This window comes from Brassica napus, chromosome C3 (assembly GCF_020379485.1).
Source record: "Brassica napus cultivar Da-Ae chromosome C3, Da-Ae, whole genome shotgun sequence".
Taxonomy (NCBI): Eukaryota; Viridiplantae; Streptophyta; class Magnoliopsida; order Brassicales; family Brassicaceae; genus Brassica; species Brassica napus.
Genome location: NC_063446.1, coordinates 37,946,033 through 37,964,695, shown reverse-complemented (window position 1 = coordinate 37,964,695; position 18,663 = coordinate 37,946,033). Strand labels below are relative to the sequence as shown.

The following is an 18,663-nucleotide window of genomic DNA, read 5'->3' as shown; positions in this document are numbered from 1 at the left end:
ATCCTTTGTAACACCTTTTCCAATCAACTTAAGAGTCTCAATATCCTGAAAAATAACCTCATTAGGACTGAAAATCACATTACAATTTAAATCAGTGGTAGCTCTTTTGACAGATAATAAATTTGATGCAAAAGATGGCATGTAAAATGCTTTTGTATCTTTTTCAAATAGCTTAAGAGTTCCTACACCTTTAATTGGTATTTTATCTCCATTTGCAATCACTACATTACCTAATACGGGTTCTACATTACTAATCAACTTAGCATCACTAATCATGTGGTGAGAGGCTCCTGAGTCTATGACTAAAGGTTTAATACCACTAGATGAATGAGATGCATGTAGAGAAGTAACCAGAACTCTAGGCGGTTTATATAATGCATTAAGGGAAATACCAAGTGTGTTACCAGACTCTTTTAGAGCTTTGATGAGAGCCTCAAGGTCTGACTTCTTGATAGATTCATCTCGTGTAGTTCTCACAGCTGAGCAGCCACTGAAAGACAGTGTCTTTCCTTCACTAGCACCATTAGTGCGCTTAGGAGTAGATGGCTCTCCTACTTCACCAGAGAAGTTTGCCCTTGCATCTGCATATGGAGTACGAAATTTCTGAGGTTTGAGGTGTGGATGGAGGATCCAACATTTGTCTTTGCCATGACCCTTCTTCTTACAGTGATCACACACCCAAATCTTCTTATCTTCTGGTTTGTAGTATCCCTTGTTAGCTACGCCTTCTGGTTTGGTCTCTGCCCCTTCAGCTTGATTTACCATGATGAGCTCTCCCTTTCTCCCAAAGAGTCCAACTGATCCTTGCTCCTTTTGGATCTGAGAGCACACTTCATCTAGAGATGGGAGCTCATGTCCTCTTAGGATGTGTTTGATCAAGTCATTATACGCGGGGTTTAGAGTGAAGAGAAGCGCAAAGACTTTATCTTGCTCTCTTCTCTGGTTCAGTACTTCAGGATCCAAAGTACTTGGCCTCAACATCTCTAGTTCAGCCCACAAAGACCTAAACTTTCCAAAGTGTTTATCAAACTCAGTATCCTCTTGACACAAGTTGTTGATAGCCCTCTTGACTTCAAACACTCTACTGATGTTGGAGACATTTCCAAACACCTTTTGAAGTGTATCCCACAGATCTTTAGAAGTTTCACAGTAGGAGTAAGCTTCCAAGATTGCGGGTTCAAGACTGTTGTGGATGATAGATAACACCATGAGATCTTCTTGAACTCTTTTCTTATCACCAGCTTCAGCCACCACTATCTCCTTACCATCCTCTCCTAGGATAGTCTTCTTCTTAAGTCCTCTGCCTTCTTCAACAATTTCCCAGAGACCTCTGCCTCCAAGAGCTGTCTTAGTTAGCCTTGCCCAAAGTAAGTAGTTAGCTCCCTTGAGAGTAACTGGAATCACAACCATCTTTGAATTTCCTCCAGAATCCATTAAGAACAGCTTCGCAATGAGAAGAACAAAGTAATTTTTTTTTTTTTTTAAGAAAAAAAAATAAATAGAAACAGAGTGAAAGATTGCGGAAGACTTAGGTTTCAAGAGCTTGTGGCTCTGATACCATGAGATTTTATGAGAATTAAGAAAGAAAAGAGAAATTAAATGAAGAACATGAAGACTAATGAGAGACTTTCTTGAAAGATAATGAGAAAGAAAGAATTGAATTGCTTGATTGTTTCATGTATCAAGAGTACCTATATATACAACAAATGGGGAGCCAAAACAAAGAGGCTCTCATGCACTAAGTGAGGCTCCCTTGCACTAAGGAGAGGCTCTCATACACTAACTAAATAAAGAAATGATAGTGCATGATATGTGGGCATAATACTCCACTCACCAAACAACCTCATTTTACATTTACAACAATTTACATTCATAAGTTTACTTATCTTTGCTTTATGATCAACAAGGGGTACCTTAGAGGGAGAGAGCAAAGGAGTTTGGGAGCGTTCTGTGGCGTCTCAATATATAGAGAAAGGCATTCGTCGTAAACTCCACGTAATGTTACGACGAAGTTACCAGGCCCGTCTTTTTTCATTTACGACGAAGTTACCAGGCCCGTCTTTTTTCATTTACGACCAAGTTACCAGGCCCGTTTTTTTTTATTTACGACGAAATTACGAGGAATCGATTTAACCATTTACGACGAAGTTACCAGGCCCGTCTTTTTTCATTTACGATGAAATTACGAGGAATCGATTTAACCATTTACGACGAAGTTACCAGGCCAATCTTTTTTCATTTACGGCGAAGTTACCAGCCCCGTGTTATTTTTACAAGGACTTTACTACGCTTAACCCTAAACCCCGAGAATGAAATCCCTAAACCCCAAAGTCACATATCATCTAACATCATCATCTTTTTCTTTACTTCTTCTTACTCTTTCTCCAACTTAAACCCTAAAACTCCAAATAATTTTTAAAAATCTAAAGAAATACATATTATATAAAACAACATTTGTTACACATACATTAAGATGATATAAAAATAATATTTCCTTAAACAAACATTACAATAGAGAAATGCAACATTTGTTACATATATTACATCACTCTAAATCGTTTTCGTTCTCATCAATATTACATCACTCTAAATCGTTTTCGTTCTCATCAATATCAGTACAATCATCATCGTCGCTTCCCTCGAACTCGTCTTCACGTGCTTCATCTGTCGCATCTTCGGGAAGATCTTCATATTGAAAGTTTTCCGGGTCGATCAAAAGGATTTCATCAGTTTGTTGTTCAGGTACCTCAACTTCAGTGATTGCGTCTTCTTCTTGCAAAGGCGGTTCTTCTCCAGCGACAATGGGTCCACGAGATGTAATTTTGATAGCAGCTAACCAGTTTATCCCGGAAGTTCGAAGGCGAGGATAAGGAAGGAAGTTAACTTGGTCGGCTTGTGAAACTAAAATGAAAGGCTCAAATTTGTTGTATCTTCTCCCAAAATTGACATCCACAACACTAAATTTGTTATACCGAATCCCTCGGTTCACAGCAGGATCGAACCATTCACATTTGAAGAGGACGCATTTTAGCTTCAATAACACCAGAAATTCCACTGCAATAATCTCCTGCAAGATCCCGTAAAAGTTTGTTTCACCTTTCACACATATTCCGTAGTTACTCGTTTCCCGATGTCTCCCATACTCGTATGTGTGAAAGGTAAATCCTCGTGTGAAATACATAGATGATGTGGTGACCATTGCTACTGGACCTTGAACCAAATCGTGAAACCATACGGGATAATATGGATCGTCATAATCAACCTGCAAAAAACAGATATTCTTAATTAATTTTGAAGTATCCAAAAACTTGCTTAATTAATATATGAATGAGATATATTACGTACCTGTGATTTTAACCACTTGACAAAGTGCTTATCTTTCCGTGTGTCCACATCAGTTGCAGATATTTTTGGTATTGCTTCTTCAACTTGAGATACAAACATGCTACAAATTAAACAAATGATCAAGTCATATATAATTAACTTCAATTCATATAATTAACATTCACAACAATATTTACCTTTCAGAGTAACGGGTCACTGCATCCTCGCAGTTGAGCAGAATATAAGTGTGGGCACTATGTTTATCCTCTTCACATGACCATCATATTTCTTTCGTTTTACCACAAAACCGTCCAATTAGGCAGAAAATTTCAGGAACACCATCAATTGCATATGATGTCGGTACTCCACCATCATCATAACTTCTAGGAACTCTTTTTCTCGTACGAACAGCTGGAGCAAAGTAGTATGATGTGAAGTTAGATGTTTCGGCTGTCAAACTCCCCGCAACTATTGAACCTTCCACCTTTGCAAGATTTCTTGCTTTCCCCTTCAAATGTTTCATCTGTCGCTCATACGGATACATCCATCCGTTGTGAACAGGTCCACGAAGCAATGCTTCATACGGTAGGTGGACAACTAGATGCTCCATGACGCCAAAAAATGAAGGAGGAAATATCTTCTTCAGGTTGCACAATATGATCAGAATGTTCTCATGAAGTTGTTCGATGACTTCTTCCTTGAACTTACGTGTGCTAAGATCTCTGAAGAATGCTCTGATGGCTGTATATTGCAAAAGTAATCAAATTAATAACATTTCATAACATATGTATATATATTATAAATTTATAATTACCTGCAAGTGCTTCATGGACATTTGCTGGAAGGAGTTCGGCAAAAGCAAATGGAAGTAGTCGTTGCATAAACACATAACAATCATGACTCTTCATTCAGGAGAATTTTTGACCTCGTTCAACACATCTTGACAGATTTGAAACATAACCATCAGGAAACTTAACTATTGATGCAACCCAGTCAAACAAAGTTGTTTTGGCTTCTAATGACAACCGGAAGATGAGAACATGAACGTTTCCATTGCTCTTCATATGTAACTCACTTCTTGAGCAAATATCAGGTAAATCCATCCTTGAATTTTTGTTATCTTTTGTCTTCCCAGGGACGTTCAGTATTGTATTCATGATGTTCTCAAAAATGTTTTTCTCAATATGCATGACATCTAGATTGTGGCGTAAGAGAAGATCCTTCCAATAGGGTAGCTCCCAAAATATACTCTTCTTATGCCAATTGTGAGAGACACCATACCCATCAGGCATATTTCCAGGAACATGCCAGATTCCTCCAACCTTAACTGTTTCCTGAGCTCTGTAATAATCAATGTCCGCTTCGATCTGCTGGCCGGTGAGATATGGAGGAGGACTGTCTCTGACAACTTTTTTGTGCCGAAACAATGTCTTATTTCTTCTGTACGGATGGAAAAGTGGAAGAAAGCGACGATGACAATCAAACCAACAACTCTTCCTACCATTCTTCAGTTGAAAAGCATCCGTCGATCCAAGACAATATGGACAAGATAATCTTCCATGTGTTGTCCAGCCAGACAACATCCCATAAGCAGGGAAATCACTTATCGTCCACAGCAGAACTGCTCGCATCGTAAAATTGTTTTTCAAGGAACAATCGTACGTCCTCACCCCTTCCGACCACAATTGCTTTAGCTCTTCTATCAACGGTTGATGAAAAACATCAAGAGACCGTTTTGGATGCTTCGGCCCAGGGATTAATATGGTCAAAAATAGAAATTCTTATTCCATGCACATATCCGGTGGTAAATTGTACGGCGTAAGAATGACTGGCCACAAAGAATATTGTCTCCCAGACATTCCAAATGGACTAAATCCATCGGTGCGTAACCCAAGATAGACATTCCGAATATTTGTAGCAAAATCTGGGTGTAACTTGTTGAAATGTTTCCACGCTCTTGCGTCTGAAGGATGTGCAACCTCGCCATCTCTCTGGACATGTTCAGCATGCCACCTCATCGACACAACAGTCCTCCCAGATTGATATAATCTTTTCAATCTATCTGTAATTGGTAGGTACCACATCCTTTGGTACGGTACCCTATTCCTCCCACGGCCTTGCGGTTTGAATCGTGTTTTTTTGCAGAATCGACACTCTTCTAACTTGTCATCTTCCTTTCAGTAGATCATGCAGTTGTTGTTGCAAACATCAATCATCTTCAAAGGCAACCCAAGACTATAAACCAATCTTTGAATCTCATAATAATATTCAGCAGACACGTTGTCTTCTGGCAAATACTCTTTAAACAACTCCGCCCATGCATCCATGCAATTCTCAGGTAAATTATGATCCGTTTAAATATTCATCATCCTAGCTGCTAGAGACAATTTAGAGAGACCTTCTCTACAACCAGTGTAGATTGGTTGATTTGCAGCATCTAGCATTTCATAAAATATTTTTTCATCAAAATTATACATTTCCAGTTCCATCAGCTATTGTTGTAGTTGTTTCTAAAAATGCATCACTAATCATATCTTGAACCCTATCATGATTTACCATCTGCTCATCCTAATGATAATTATATTCATTATGCAAATGATTTGGTTCTTCATTATGATGAGCATCCTCAAAATTATTATTACTACTACTAGCTTCATTTCCCCCATAACCCTCTCCGTGTTGATACCAAATGTAGTACTGTGGTGTAAATCCTGTGTTTACTAAATGCTTCCATACAGTTTCACTACGTGCAAATTTTGAATTCTTGCATTTCCGACAGGGGTAGAACATCTTACCGCTTTCCTGCGTGATCGGTGTACAGTCCGCCTGGTGTATGAATGTCTCTAGCCCGCTCAGAAATGCGTTTGTCACCCTCCCGTCAGAATCTTTGTGCAAATACATCCAACTCCGTAACTCGTAAATACTACCGCCACCGGCCATCTTTTTCTTAGATTTTGTTTTGAAAAAAAAAAATTCTGATTTTTTTTTTGTTTTCGTTTGTGTGTTGTGAGGAAGAGAGTTGTGGGAAATGACATATATATATAGAAATTTTCGAATTTGGTAGGTGAAATATAACAACGAATTTACAACGAATATATAACAACGAAATTACAACGAATTTAGGTAAGTTAAAGCACATTGAATACACGTTTTCACCTAAATATTACGGTAACATGTTTCGTTGTAATGTCGATGTAATGGTTACGACTAATTTCTCTTTCCACGTACTTTCGTCGTAAACTTACATTGACTTTACGACGAAACTGTTTCCTCATAAAGTTACATGGAGTTTACGACGAATTTTGGACTCGTCGTAATTTCGTTGTAAACGCCATGTAAATTTACAAAGAAATATTTTTCTCGTAAATCTTCGTTGTTATAGAAACGTTTTCTTGTAGTGAAAATAACAATTTTAAATTTAAGTAGAGTTATATTTAATCTGATCTTGATGAGTTAGGACCAATTCTTATGTCATATGTAATGTAAGAGATTTTAATTAGTGAAAATTCTACCATATGTAAATAATAAATACTAAGTGCACATCATTTAATTATTTCGCTTTAGTTTTTCTCAAAGAAAAAACATATGCATAATAAATTGTACGTTTACAGTAGTGATTTGAACTACAAAATTTTGTAGTTCTCAGACAAATAATATCAATAAACTAAGTTCCTATCTTATGTATCATGTTAGGTTAATTTCATATGTTATATGTATAACATGTATTGTATTTGTTAATAGATAAATCAATAATTATATAAGTAAGAGTACGATTTAGAACATGATTTTAAGAATATAGTTTAAAATTTATATTAATATTTGTTACTAGGTGATTTTCCCGTGCTCATGCCCGAATATAATATTATAAAATAAATATATAATAATAATTTATTAATATTTTACTTTTAATTATTCGATTATTTATATTGTAATCAATATGAATGGTTTTAAATAACATTAGACATATAATTTTGGATATATAATATCTAGACTGTTTGGTTATTATTTGGATATCTTAGATAACATTTACTTTTCCGATTCAACTAAAATATTTTTGTTGTACAGCTTAAAAGATTAATTTTGTTATTTTGATGTAGTTTGATTCTTGTCTTAGATTTGAAAACATATTTTTGTAAGATTATGTATAATTCAATATATGTTGTTTTGAGAATCAAATAGTAAAAGTAAACTAAAGTGTTGACGATTCAAAGTTACATAAATAAATATAAGAATGATATTCCTTTGAAACCTTATGCACATATATATATAAGTTATATAAAATACTTAATTGTAATAGTTAGTTAATATATATATTTATAATACTATTTGAAAATTTCATATTTAGTTGTAATATGTTGAGCCGTTCTATAATTTAAATGTATAAAAATATTACTATAAATAAAATATATTATTTTAATTTAATGCTTGACTTTGTATAAATTTTTTGAATTGGTCTAGTTACTAATTTTGTGGGTATATTGTGCTACATATATTCCGTCAAATTAAAGTATAATTATTTATATTCATTTTATTAGTTTGGTTGTTAATATTAGATGTGTAAATATATTTTGATTTTTTTAGCAATTTAGTATATGTTAATATGGAAAAGTAAAATTATAAAAATAAAATGATGATAGGTACAAAGTTACATAAAAATATAACCGATAAATTTTAAAAGGGAAGATTATTTCTTTACTTTGATATCAAGATTATTTTTCTAACCTTTCCTTTTTATGAAATCACATTATATATATAAAAATATATTCTTATTAAATTTATAAATACTTTATATATCATATATGTTAATTTGAAAAATATAAAAGGGAACTTAAATTAAAAAAAAAATTAAATTAAATTTTATTCATTAAATCTATCTTAAATTTTTTTATTGAATTATTTTGTAATAATTTGAGAAATATATTGATTTAAATAAAATGCTTAATACTTTTAAAATATACATTATGTTTTTTAAGATTATCTTTTAGAAGAGAATTTTTTTTTTTACTTTAAAATCAAGATTATTTTGTGAACTTTTCTTATTATGAATTTCACTATATATATAAAAGATATTTTCGTTTTTAAAAATTTATAAATTTTCTTTATTATATTGGTTTTTTGAAAAAAAAATAAAGAAAAATAAACCTAAATAAAAAAAGAAAAATAGAAAAAATATTTAATAATGATAATTAGATATATTTGATTCATTAAGGGTATCATCATAATCAACCACCGTGAGCGCGACACGTAGGAAACTGATTTTTCAAATAATATTATAGGGATAGGATATGTGGAATAATGTTTTAACATGTATTAGTTTAATTTTAACAGCTAATTTATAGTTTGTTATACTGAAATAATATTTAATAAAAGAAAAAATTATAATAATTATGATATCATCTATATAAATATTTGATAAGTTTACTTATAACATGTATTGTATAAATAATTAAATACATGGAAATAAGAGTTAGAATATAATTTTAAGATATATCTTCAAACAAATTTTGTATTATATTATATTAAATATTATGCTTTAGGCCATTCTAAAAATAATATTTTTATAGAATATGTGGCTTAATGTCTAGCTTATTTTAAATAGTTAATTTATAGTTAGTTATAATTAAATAATATTATATTTGATTTCAGTTATAAATCTATAGTTATAAGACAAACACAATCATATATATCACGAAGTTGCTTCAAATTATCTGAATATATAGATATATTTGATTAGAATCCTAATTTTACTAACTAATATATTATATTTAATATAACATCAAATAAGCATACCTATGTCTTGAGAATGATTAGTGGGATCTTATATTATATTTCATAATGTCTTGAAATTACTCTAATATTATTGATTAATTGTGTACACAACTAACCTATACTTAGTAATTAATATTACTTAAAATTTCAAAATAAACTTATCTTATATATCCAAGTATTTTAATAGAATATTTTCAAAATTAAATATTATATATATATATGTATAAAAATCATATATGTAGTCAGTTTCAAAAACAAAAAACTCATATGGTAGTTTCTCTTTATATAATTTGGACAATTCTTTCAAATAATCATTTTTAAGTTTTTGTCACATAAATAGCTTTCAATAAGGAAAATGACCAAAATAGCCTCTTTTTATTTTGAAAATTTTAATATTTATTTTTTACTTTTTAAAATTTGAAACCATATCCTCAAAATCTCACCCCTTAACTCTAAACCCTAAGTATAGATTAGTTAACCTTTGGTATAAATGTATTTTTACTTTTTTAATAAAACTTGTTTTGGTCATTTTTTTTCACTGGGGATTATTTCTGTAGTAAAAATTTAAAAAGAGTTATCCTAGGGAATTTCTCGTCTCATAATTATGAAAGAAATAAAAATTGTAAGAGAAATTCTCTATGATAGTCTTTTTAAAGTTTTTGTCACAAATATATCTCTCAATGATAAAAATGACTAAAAGAAATTTTATTAAAGAATAAAAATACATTGATATCCTATGGTTAACTAATCTATACTTAGGGTTTAGAGTTAAGGGGTGTAGTTTTGAGGATATGATTTCAAATTTTAAAAAAAAAAAAATTCAAAATAAAAATGAGCTATTTTTGTTATTTTCTTTATTAAAAGCTAATTTGTGACAAAAACCTAAAAATAGTTATTTAAGAGAATTAATTGCCTGAAAACTTATTTACCTCAAGTGTATTTAAATGATTTTTTTATCCTGCGATATCGCGGGAAGTCATCTAGTAAACTAGATACATTCAGATATTATTTTGAATTTGTGATTTAGTCATTTAATTAGCATCTAGATTGCAACCTGAACTTTTTAGTAAACTGTAAATCTCTATATCGTATAAAGTGCACAAATATTGAGTTATTTACTTCTAGATGCAATAATAGTGAAAGTTATATGTCATTTCCAGTGTACTTTGTTATTTTCTAAAATAGAGATGAAATTTTTCTTTAAAAAAATAGATAAAAAATAGATTGTTATTTCTTCCCTATATAGAGGAAAATAGCAATCTCTATTTTCTATAAAATAGAGATGAGTTTGTGCAGTTTTGGTTTTAAAATATTATTGTAGATGCAAAATAATACTGAACTAAAAGCAATTTTAAAGATATATTTGTGGCTTTCAGCATACACAATTAATTTCCAGTTGAACTTTTAATTTGATTCTTTTTTTTTCGTGAATACCAAATACTTATATTAAATTAAAGAGCTTAGACAATTATAACCAAAGATGACCTTAAAATAAAACGAAAGATAGAGGTGGTAAAAGAGAGAATAGACTCGTATAAAAACTTCACTTGAAATCTTAAACCCAGGATTCGAAAGAATAAAAATGTCAGGTTGATACCATTATTGAAGTATCCAACAATGGGATTTGAGAAGAGTTGAAAACCGTCTTTGATAATGCTCGCTTCGCTTGAGAGAGAAGTATTCTCATCTCTTCGAAAGAAAACAGAGATGTTGGTTGTTTCTCCATTACATTTCTGGTGAGATCAGGGCCGGCCCTGACATAAAGTTGGGGAAGCTGGTACTTTAGGCACCAATTTAGATTAACATTTTAGGGGCACCATAAATAACAAAGTTCGCTTGTGGTCTAGTGGTTACATGTCATCATAAGTGGTCGCTAGTGCTGGGTTTGATTCATGAGGGGCGCCAAATATATTTGTGCTTTAGGCAGTAGTATGTACTGGCACTAGTAAAAAAAACTCAAATAGCAACGAAGTTGCTACGGTACAATCGTAGCTAGCAATAGAAAAGCTACGGATTTGCTACGTTTTAGCTACGAAAACATAAACGTAGCAAATCGTAACAAAATCGTAGCTAATTTGCTACGAATGTGCTACGTACAAAAATCGTAGCTAGCGGTTGCTACGATTTTGCTACTAAAAATAACGTAGCAATTTACTACGTTTCACTAATGTGTCATTTCGTGTTTAACCTAGCTACGAATTGTTTCGATTCTATCGTAAGTTTAGTTTTAATTCATTTTAAAAAAGAAAACGTAGCTACGGTTACCAAAATCGTAGCAAATTCGTAGCAACCCACCGAAAGAAACGTCCCATCATCCATCGTGCGCAAGTGTCGGGAGAAAAATACAAAACGTAATAAGCCACGAGACCTTTTCGTAGCAAAGATCGTGGTTTTTTTCTGAATGCAACGTCCCCTCGGTCCGACAATGTGCAGGCAAAATAATTCAAGATATTTTGAGCAAGCTACGAAAAATTTTCGTAGCATTTTTCGTAGCATTTTTCGTAGCATTTCGTGGCAGATTTCGTAGCAAGGTGTTTTATATAAAAACAACCAAGCACTCCACTCTCATAACAACGAGTGAGATATCAAACATAAAACGCTTTCTTTCAAATGTGTTGGTGTTGAAATCGTGAGTACAATGTCTGATTATTTTTATTCGAGAGAGTGGATGGATCGACGCTTTGATCCGGTCAATAATTGTGTTTCTCGTGAGTTTAAGGAAGGTGTTGATTTTTTTTATCGCATTTGCTTCCAATCAAACTTCTTTTATTGAGGGGAAAACCATGTTATGTCCTTGTGCAAGATGTGAAAACCGAAAACAACGGGACTCGAGAACCGTATCTCGCCATCTTTACCGAGTCGGGTTCAAAAGTAATTATTATTTATGGTCAAGCCATGGAGAAAATTACTATGACGTTGGCGAATCATCCACGGGAGGTCAATTTATGGGAGAAGGCACACTGCATACGGAAGAAGAACCATACCAGGAAAACTATCCGAATGTTATGGAAGGAGTATTGGAGGATGTGATGGAAGCACCCAATGAAGATCAATATGGAGATGGCGTGTTTCAAGCATTCGAAGCCGCTAATGAACCATTATACGAAGGATGTGTAGAAGGTATTTCTCAGTTATACTTGGCGTCACGTTTAATGAAAGTAAAAACCGATCATAATTTACCGGAGTCGTGTTTGGATGAGATATCACAAACGTTTAGAGATGTTCTGCCACAACCAAACAAAGCTCCTGAATCATATTATGAGATGAAGAAGTTGACAAAGGCGCTTGGTCTTCCTGTTCTGAAGATTGATGTTTGTGAAGATAACTACATGTTATTTTGGAAGGAAGATAAAGATTTGGTGGTGTGTCGATTTTGCGGGAAAGATAGATATCACCAGAACCATGGAAAGGGGAAAAAGCGGCCCAAACAAAGAATGTTTTACATGCCTATTACGGAGAGGTTGAAGCGATTGTACCAACTTGAAGAAACTGCAGCACAAATGCGATGGAACGCAGAACATGAGTCGCCCGAAGGAGAAATGCATCACCCTTCTGATGGAGCAGCTTGGAAGCATTTTAACAAGGTATATCCTGATTTCACTGAAGAAAGTCGGAATATATATCTAGGCTTAGCAACAGATGGATTTAACCCAGTTGGTATGAGTGGTGAAGCACATTCGGTCTGGCCAGTAATTGTTACTCCGTATAACTTACCTCCTGGGATGTGTATGAAAAGAGAATATTTCTTTTTATCCGTCCTAGTTCCCGGGCCAAGACATCCAAAGAAGAGCATTGATATATATCTGCAGCCGCTAATTGAAGAATTGCAAAGTTTATGGAGTCACGGGGCAGAAACATACGATATCTCGAGAAAGGAAACATTCACGATGCGAGCCACATTAATGTGGACAATTAATGACTTTCCTGCTTATGGCATGATGTCAGGTTGGATGACTCATGGTCGTTTAGCTTGTCCATATTGTCTCGATGATACAAAGTCATTTTGGTTGAAACACGGAAGGAAGCATAGCTGGTTTGATTGTCATCGAATGTTTCTACCTAAAGAGCATCCTTACAGGAGAAATGTTCAAGCGTTTCGAAGGGGGAAGACAATAAGTGATGATCCTCCACCATGGTTGACGGGAGAAGAAATTCGCTATGAAAGAATCAACAACATCGTTGGGCTGAAGAAAACGGTTGAATATGGAGGTAACGGACACGAGAAACCTGGAAGTAACATAGAAGGCTACGGAAAAGATCATAATTGGGTGAAGAAGAGTATCTTTTGGGAATTACCGTATTGGGAAAACCTTCTTCTTCGCCACAACGTTGACTTCATGCACGTTGAGAAAAATTTCTTTGATAATCTTATCAACACGGTGCTTAATGTTCCTGGGAAGACTAAAGATAATGCAAAGTCGAGGATGGATCTACCTGATTTGTGCAGAAGGCAAGAGTTACATATCAAAGATGATGGAAAGATGCCGGTCCCGATATTTTGGTTGTCAAAGGAAGAAAAAAAAAGAATTCTTGCGATGGTTGAAGGAAGATATAAAATTTCCAGATGGGTATGCTTCAAAGTTTAGTAGATGTATAGACGAGACGAATTCGAAGCTTTCAGGCCTAAAAAGTCATGATTGCCATGTCATCATGCAACGACTTCTCCCATTTGCGTTTAAGGAGTTACTTCCAAAAAATGTCCACATCGCAATTTCAGGTTAGTTTTTTTTTTAATATTATAAGTTTTACTATTATTGCCTGCACTAACTCAAAATATTTTGTGTAGAAATCGCACTCTTCTTTCGGGATATCTCTGCAAAAGTACTAAAAGAAGAAGATGTCGCCATTTTAAAAGAAAACATTGCGGTGAAGCTTTGTAATTTGGAAAAGATTTTTCCACATTTCGTTTTTTGATGTTATGGAGCATCTCGTTATGCATTTGCCAGATGAAGCTGCTCTAGGTGGTCCAGTGCAATATAGATGGATGTATCCTTTCGAAAGATACATGTACCATCTGAAGAAAAAGGTTAGAAATAAGGCACATATTGCAGGTTCCATTATTTCCCAATGTCTTACCGAGGAGATTTCTAGAGCTTTTGCACATCACTTTGGAAATCCAGAAGTGCCTGCTACCGTTTTGCAACCTGGAGATATTCATTTTATTTCATTCCTTATCCGCGGGTTCGAGGCACATCAGCAAACGATTGGTGGGCATGTACGAAAGTTGTGCCTAGAGGGGTTCGAGAAACTTCTGAAGATGCTCTTACTGCGCTACAAGATGATACACACGACCAAGTTGTTGCACCAAGTGAAATGTTACGATTTGAAACTTATGTTGTGGAAGATGATTCAGATTATGATTCTACGCCGGTTGTTCCGCCCAATGACGAATATGTTTCTGAAGATGAGTTAGAACCGGCATGTACCGATTCTGATTCAGGGTCTGATTCAAGTTCTTAGTGTTTTATTATGATTGTATAATATCATTAAGTTCTTAATATTTTGTAAGATATATGAATGTATAATATAATTAAGTTCTTAAAGATTTGTAAAATATGTGAATGTATAATATAAGTTTTTAGTGTTTTGTAAGATATATGAATGTGCAATATAAACCCTATTTAATCTTAATATTTTTTCCGGAAAACACTAAACTCTATCTATAAACTCTAATTTTTCTAATCAAAATATTAACTTTATCTAAACCTTTTATATAAAACCTAATTATTTTCTAATCAAAATCTAAACCCTATTTATAAACCTAATTAAACCTATTTTTTTTTATCAAAACGTAAACCTTACCTATAAACCCTATTTAAACCCTAATTAACCCCTAAATTTCTAAACCTTCGATTCCCTCCAAATCCCTCTAAATTTCTAAACCCAAAATTAATTCCCTCTAAAATTCTAAACCCAAATTCAATTCCCTCTAAAAATTTAAGCCCAAACCCATTTTCTATACTTAGACAAAATATCCCTAATTTCCTAAAGACAAACCTTTCTTCTCTCTCTCCCGTGTCTCGACTCTTCGAGCTCTCATCTCTCTCGATCTCTCTAATCCCTCGATCTCATCTCTCTCTTGATCTCTCTAATCCCTCGATCTCTCTTATAGCTCTCTCGTTCTCTCTCAATCTCTCGTCTTTCATGCCTAATTCCTCCGCAAACGCATCCAACGACCGTCGTCGTTCTCGCCCTCCAGGCTTGAATCTTGAAGGTAAGGTCTCAATTTCTCTGTTTATTGATTAGGGTTTCGATTTAGGATTCTCTTTCGGTTTTTATTAGGGTTTTGATTTGGGTTTCAAATTAGGGTTTAGGTTTGGGATTCGCTTTCAATTTGGGTTGCGGTTTCAGTTAGAGTTTGTATTGCAATTTCGGGTTTCAAATTAGGGTTACGATTTAGGTTTCAAATAAGGGTTTCGATTTGGGTTTAGGTTGGGTTTCAAATAAGGGTTTCGATTTGGGATTCGCTTTCAATTTGTTCTGCGGTTTAAATTTGGGTTTCTATTTGGGTTTTGAATTGGGTTTCGTTTAGGGGTTTGGTGTTGCTGTTGATTTTGAGTAGGGTTTTGATTTAGTGTTTTCTTTTCGGTTACAAGTTAGGCTTTTCAGTTTTTCAATCTTAACGCTTCTTCTGTTTCTCTTTCTGCAGATGTAAGAAACGTGAGACCGCAAATGAGAGCCGCTTCAATGCCTCCTGGTAGGACTCCTGCTTCTTCTCAACCAACAAGACCTCCTGGAGTGGTCGGCTCTTCAACTTCATCTGCGGCTCCTCCTCCTCCTCCTCCTCCAACCTATGCGACGAGAACAGAAGAGGCGCTGCTACGTGCTCCAACCCGAATTAATCAGCCACACCTCCATCCTGATAAGATCAATGGAGCATTGTGGTAAGTAAATGGGTGTTGTTACAAATCTCGTGTTATGTAATATGTACCGTGAGCTTAACCTTTAAGTATCAATTTTTACAAGCGATTAAGTCTTTATTATTTGAACAGACAAGACACTACTTTCGGTTAAGGTTTTTGTATTGTCTTTGCAGGATCGGAGTTGATCCTGAAGTCCATGAGTTTATAAGAGCAACATGGCAGGGAAACTTCTGGGGGCCGTGGCAAAGCTGGTTAAAGGTTCCAGTGGAGAAGAGAACAAGTTGGTGGCACTCTTTCATTGTAAGTGATCGTGAACTTCTATTCCCAATTCTCATTTTCATTATTAATTACTCAATTCTCATTTTCATTATTAATTACTCAATGTCTTTGCTATTCTAATTACTTCTCTTTTTTTGTAGCAACAATACTACTGGGAAGACCAATTTCATGATGAAATCTACTACAAATGGAAGCTTCAGACTCAAGTGACTATCTGCGGACGCATCAGCCAGAAAAGACAAAAGAACAAGCAGCCAAGTTACATCAGCGCTACTGACTGGGAAACAATCCTTGCGAATTGGTCCATAGCTGAAGCAAAAGCCAAGAGCCAATCAGCAGCTGAATCTCGTTGTGCTGCTCCTCCAGGGCTGAAGATGCACGTCCATGGTGCAGGACCACGCACCTTCGCAAATATTGCGTATAACATGGTCAGCTTACCATCTCTCATTCCCATTTCTATTTAATTCCTTCCTTTAACTGCTAATTATCTAACTTTCTCTTCTTCCCTTTGTTGTAGGTTGTTGAAGAAGGTCTGGAGGGACCAGTTTCATATCCCGACCTTGTGAGGAAGACTCACTTCCGCAAAGATGGGACCTTCCTTGACGAACGAGCAGAGGCACTGGTTCTGGAGGTTGAGCAAGCGGTTGAAGAGATGCTACAAGATGGATCTCCTCTTGGAGATAGCCAAACTGACTCAACGGCTGCCACAAGCACTTCAAAGCGCCTTCTCCTAAACGAAGAATACATCAAGGTAATAATCTCTTCTGCTCATTGTCTTAGTATTGTTCTCTGTATATTCAAAGCGCCTTCTGCTATATATTTATGACTGATTGTTCTTGTGTCTGTATATTTAAAGCTAATTGTCTTGTGTTTGTAATTTTCAGCGTGGACAGACACGCAGGGGCACCATCTATGGTCTTGGCAATCTTCAGTACAAGAACAAGTGTCCTTCTGAGTCTGTCCCTGCTGCACTCAAGCGAGGCATAAACATGGAGATGCGGGTTTCTGGCTTGGAGACTCTCACACAGGAAATCAAGTCTGATGTTAATGCTTTGAAGACTGACTTCAATGAAGGCACAGCTCAAACTCAGTCAACTCTCAACATGATTCTGCAACTTCTTCAGCCTCAAGCTTCTGCTGCGCAAGCAAGTCAGTCTCAGCATCACTCTCCCTCTCATTCTGCAGCTCCAACTCACGGTCAAGCTCAACCTGAAGATCACGGTCAAGCTCCAACTCCACCTCACGATCAGCCTCAAGCTCCAGGTGATGCACAACCTCAACATCTCATCACCACTACCAATTTGGCTTTAGATAGGTGGTGTAATGAACTTGGATTGTAGGTGTAGATGTGGCAGTTTATGTATTATGGTTTCTTGTTTTGAACCTTTTGAATGTTTGAATGTTTGAATGTTTTGTGGATCTTTTGAACTTTGTTAAGCTAATGTAATATATTCCCTTTCTGTTCTTGCTTCTTCTTTATATTGTTTAGAACCAAAACCAAATAGGAAAATCGGACCAAAAGGAAACAAATGAAAACTTTGTTTCCATTTTATTTCGTTGCAATATGCGAAGATGCTACGAATATTAACGTAGCAAAACGTAGCAAGATGCTACGAATAATAACGTAGCAAAACGTAGCAACTTGCCACGTTTCTTTTTGTAGCAAAACGTAGCAAGATGCTACGAATAATAACGTAGCAAAACGTAGCAACTTGCCACGTTTCTTTTCGTAGCAAGGTCGTATCAATTTGCTACGATTTTGCTACGATACAAAAATGGCTACGATCGTATAGCTACGAAAACAGAAACGTGGCTTTTCGTAGCAAAATCTCCATATAGCTACGAAAATTCCCCTATAGCCACGATTATATGTCGTTGCTATTTCAGTTTTTTTTACTAGTGTGGGCCCAGGGCCGGCTTAAACTCTCCGTAGGTCCTGGGGCAAAAAAAAAATGTGTCCCTTAAAGCAAAAAAAAATATGGCTTTTTTTTTTTTTTTTTTTTTCAACTACAAAAAAAAAAAAAAAAAAAAAAAAAAAAAAAATATGGCTTATTGCAAGAAAGTAAGGCAATGATGTTTATCAAAACAAGCAAAACAAATGTGTAACATCTTGTTATGCTCACTGAAATAACTAATCTTATAATCTAAAACCAACCGAAATTAATGGCATAGCCAAAACAAATCATTTGACTGAGAAATGCTATTCATACTATCAAACCTGAATTAATCAGCACTTAAGCCACAAATCTACTTGAAGCACCTTTTGTGTGATTAAATAAAAAAATTCAAATAAAAGTAAATATAACACTTAGGAATAGGAATCTGAAAGTCCAAAAGAAAAAAAAGCAAAGATGAGAAAGACCGGTAAATATAAGTTGAATTGTATCTAAGAAACAAAAATATATTAAGAAAACAGAACACGTTATCA

The 18,663-nt window shown here is 34.7% G+C and overlaps 2 protein-coding genes across 2 annotated transcripts; both read left to right on the top strand.

Annotated features, from left to right (window-relative positions):
- The first annotated feature begins 12,038 nt into the window (after nucleotides 1-12,038).
- On the top strand, nucleotides 12,039-14,553 carry LOC106349605. Its single transcript, XM_013789593.1, has 2 exons — nucleotides 12,039-13,543; nucleotides 14,214-14,553. The coding sequence occupies exons 1-2, from the start codon at nucleotides 12,039-12,041 to the stop codon at nucleotides 14,551-14,553; spliced, it is 1,845 nt and encodes a 614-aa protein (XP_013645047.1).
- On the top strand, nucleotides 14,234-18,031 carry LOC125583539. The gene is made up of 3 exons (XM_048750620.1): nucleotides 14,234-15,977; nucleotides 16,130-16,256; nucleotides 16,376-18,031. Exons 1-3 carry the CDS (start codon nucleotides 15,766-15,768, stop codon nucleotides 16,697-16,699), a joined length of 663 nt encoding a protein of 220 aa, XP_048606577.1. The 5' UTR covers nucleotides 14,234-15,765; the 3' UTR covers nucleotides 16,700-18,031.
- The last annotated feature ends 632 nt before the right edge of the window (nucleotides 18,032-18,663 follow it).

Coding starts and splice junctions, on each gene's coding strand:
- LOC106349605 (XM_013789593.1), top strand. CDS start 12,039: ATGGGAGAAGGCACACTGCATACGGAAGAAGAACCATACCAGGAAAAC. Junction 13,544..14,213: donor CTACCTGATTTGTGCAGAAG/GCAAGAGTTACA, acceptor TTGGAAATCCAG/AAGTGCCTGCTACCGTTTTG.
- LOC125583539 (XM_048750620.1), top strand. CDS start 15,766: ATGAGAGCCGCTTCAATGCCTCCTGGTAGGACTCCTGCTTCTTCTCAA. Junction 15,978..16,129: donor AAGATCAATGGAGCATTGTG/GTAAGTAAATGG, acceptor TTGTCTTTGCAG/GATCGGAGTTGATCCTGAAG. Junction 16,257..16,375: donor GTTGGTGGCACTCTTTCATT/GTAAGTGATCGT, acceptor CTTTTTTTGTAG/CAACAATACTACTGGGAAGA.